The 2,731-nt window shown below is 36.7% G+C and overlaps 1 protein-coding gene across 1 annotated transcript; it reads left to right on the forward strand.

Annotated features, from left to right (window-relative positions):
• The first annotated feature begins 257 nt into the window (after positions 1 to 257).
• On the forward strand, positions 258 to 2,126 carry LOC129296281 (uncharacterized). The gene is made up of 3 exons (XM_054934866.1): positions 258 to 715; positions 946 to 1,051; positions 1,852 to 2,126. The coding sequence occupies exons 1-2, from the start codon at positions 343 to 345 to the stop codon at positions 1,017 to 1,019; spliced, it is 447 nt and encodes a 148-aa protein (XP_054790841.1). The 5' UTR covers positions 258 to 342; the 3' UTR covers positions 1,020 to 1,051; positions 1,852 to 2,126.
• Positions 2,127 to 2,731: the final 605 nt, after the last annotated feature.

The raw sequence follows: 2,731 nt of genomic DNA on the forward strand, positions 1-2,731 counted from the left end.
AATAATTCTATTTTTATTTTTATTTTTTTAATTTATTTCAATTCATTCTTTTTTACTAAGTAAATGAAATCTTAATTATTAATTTTTGAAGTAAACGCCTTGACCTGTGACCGACTACTGTTGTTTGGTTTCTTATTGCTTTCTTTTGTTTCTACAAAACCACGGCCCGGCCCTCAGACTTCGCACATGTCTAACGCCACTCTGAACTCCATATATATATATATATATATATAAGCCTTCTTATCAGGCATCGTACTTTCTTGATTTCTTCATTCCCACGTATTATCCAAACTCGTGAGTCTTCCAGCCTTCACCAAGTTCAGTTCACACCTACACTGTTGAATGGCAAGATCCATTGCTCGAAGCCTAACCCTATCTACCAAATCCATGTCTCCTTACTCTCGTCTCCTTCCTTGCCGATACCAATCCCACCAACCCTCGGATCTCGCCGACGCCGACTCCGCCTCTTCTTCTTCCAACACCGATCCTCACATTCGTAAGCTCGAGGACGCCATCCACTGCATCATGGTTCGCCGATCTGCTCCCGATTGGCTCCCCTTCTACCCCGGCGCTTCTTATTGGGTCCCTCCTCCTTCCACGCCTTCCAATGGTCTCGCTTATTTGCTCCATAACCTCACCGATCCCCTCGCTCACCACGATTCTTCGTCCCTCGCTTCCCCTGGAGCTTGGCCTTCTCCTTCATATTTCATCCAGGGTATGTTTTCTTTTTCTCCTGATTTTTACCATGATTCAAGAGAGTCTGTAATTCAAATTTCGAAAGATGTTGGTGCTCAAAACTGTAGAGGTCTTCTTCGTGTTCTTGGATTTTACTCTTTCTTGATAACGTCGGTTTAGTTGCTGATGCTATACATGTGTTGAAGATGGTAATTATTGGATTAATTGGATTAGTGCTCTGTCTCTTACCTTTCCTTTATTATGGTTTAGGTGCTGCTCCACACCCAACGGAGATTGAGGCAACATCTAATTGTAATTCTCAATCTGAGGATGAGGAAGGATGAAGATGTTAACTCGTATACCAGTTGCATCTGAGGTGAGATATGCGTGCGATTTTCATTTCTCATGTCAATAACTGAACTAGTAGAAAACTGTGTTAAACGCGAAGTATAACTTTAGGTTAGGTACAACCGTACAAGGCCTTTAAAATGTCATGTGAAGGTTTATTAAAAAAAAAGAAAAAAAAAAAAGGAAATCACTTTAAGTGATTGAGTGTTCCAATATTTTTTTATGAAAAAAACTGGCATCTAATTCCCAATATTTTTTTATGGAAAAAACTGGCATCTAATTCCCAGAATTTTCCCTCTGTCCATATTTACGTTGTCATAACTAATTTTCTGGGTTACTCTTGTTTATGGCATTACTGGGGTATCAAGTTTGCTAGATCTATATTCGTAGATTGTCATACTTTATGTTGCATCGCAGCTCTGTTGCTGTGTATCAGAACAAAAGTAGATTCCATTTGTCTACGAAGCCGCATGTTTGTGGCTTCTCTATGAGAAAAGAAATTAGCACCTTACTGTAAAATATATGAAGTGAACGGAAAACAAATTTGTTATTTCAATGTCAGACATGTCTTGGTATTTGCATCATCATACAGTTTTAGAATTTTAGCATCCTCTTGATTAGGAGTAGATGGACTGTGCTGATGATGATGTGTTATTGTAAGTAACTATGTAGGTCTAGTTGGATTCGGATTCTCTCCAGGTGGTACATCTGGCGAGAATCTTGTTCTGGGTTGTGTTACTTGGAGCTTCAATAGGTCAAGTTTAGTTTTTATGTTATATATAAATTTGAAGCATCCATATGATATAGATTGCCCACCGTCTTTTGCAGGCTCATTCAGGCATGGAAGTTCTTTATGATTCCCTGACAGTATCACATTTCTCTCAACAGGACCTGTACAGATGCGTCCTTGAGATGTTTTAGTGTTTGGTTGCTAAGGGTCAAGGGAATTCGCCAATACGATTCCATTTATGTAAATGATGTCTGTAGAGAAGTTAGCTTGAAATGCTAGTTGGCAAAGTATATCATAATGTCATCTTTCTTGTTCCGTATCATCTCTCATGTTCATTCCTATTTTGTTATCTAGCTAATTCGTTTTTGTCTACGTGCAAATGTGGAATTGATCACGCCAAGGAGTAGGGTTCGGTCATTCGGATCTAGAAAATGACTATTGATTAGGACTGGCAATTTGCTTCCAAGCTCGATGGGTTAACTCAAGTAAGGCAGAAATGTTTCAAGGCTGAAACCTTGAATCACTCCTCTAGTCTTATTTATGGGGTAAAAAATGTGTTTGTTTTGGTTCTATTTTTAAAGTATTTTAATAATTATTATGTTTATCTTTATAGAAACTTATTAAATATTAGAGTATTTCATTTTAAGGTAAGTATATTTAATAAGGGGTAAGGTTAAAAATTTATTGAATTTTTAAATAAAATTAAAAAGATATAAAGTTTTTTTAATTGATAAAGATGATAAAAGTAATTTATAAATAGAAATATAAAATGACAAAGACATACCTTTCTTTTTACTGGGAGCATCAAGCATGCATGCGGCTGCGCCATGTAAGCACTGGTTATGAAAGGGATTTGATATGATAGAGGGTTTGATAACAGAGACTATTTAACTTTGTATAGTTTACATTTATGTTTTTTACAACTATATTCAAACATTCTTTGACGTTGAAATGGATGTTTTCTATCACATCTGTGAA

This window comes from Prosopis cineraria, unplaced genomic scaffold (assembly GCF_029017545.1).
Source record: "Prosopis cineraria cultivar Desert tree isolate PC_DT_omini unplaced genomic scaffold, ASM2901754v1 PC295, whole genome shotgun sequence".
Taxonomy (NCBI): Eukaryota; Viridiplantae; Streptophyta; class Magnoliopsida; order Fabales; family Fabaceae; genus Prosopis; species Prosopis cineraria.

Excerpts from the sequence above, each read along its gene's own strand:
- LOC129296281 (XM_054934866.1), top strand. The coding sequence starts at position 343 with ATGGCAAGATCCATTGCTCGAAGCCTAACCCTATCTACCAAATCCATG. Across the intron at positions 716-945 it reads TCCTTCATATTTCATCCAGG|GTGCTGCTCCACACCCAACG; the intron begins GTATGTTTTCTT and ends ATTATGGTTTAG.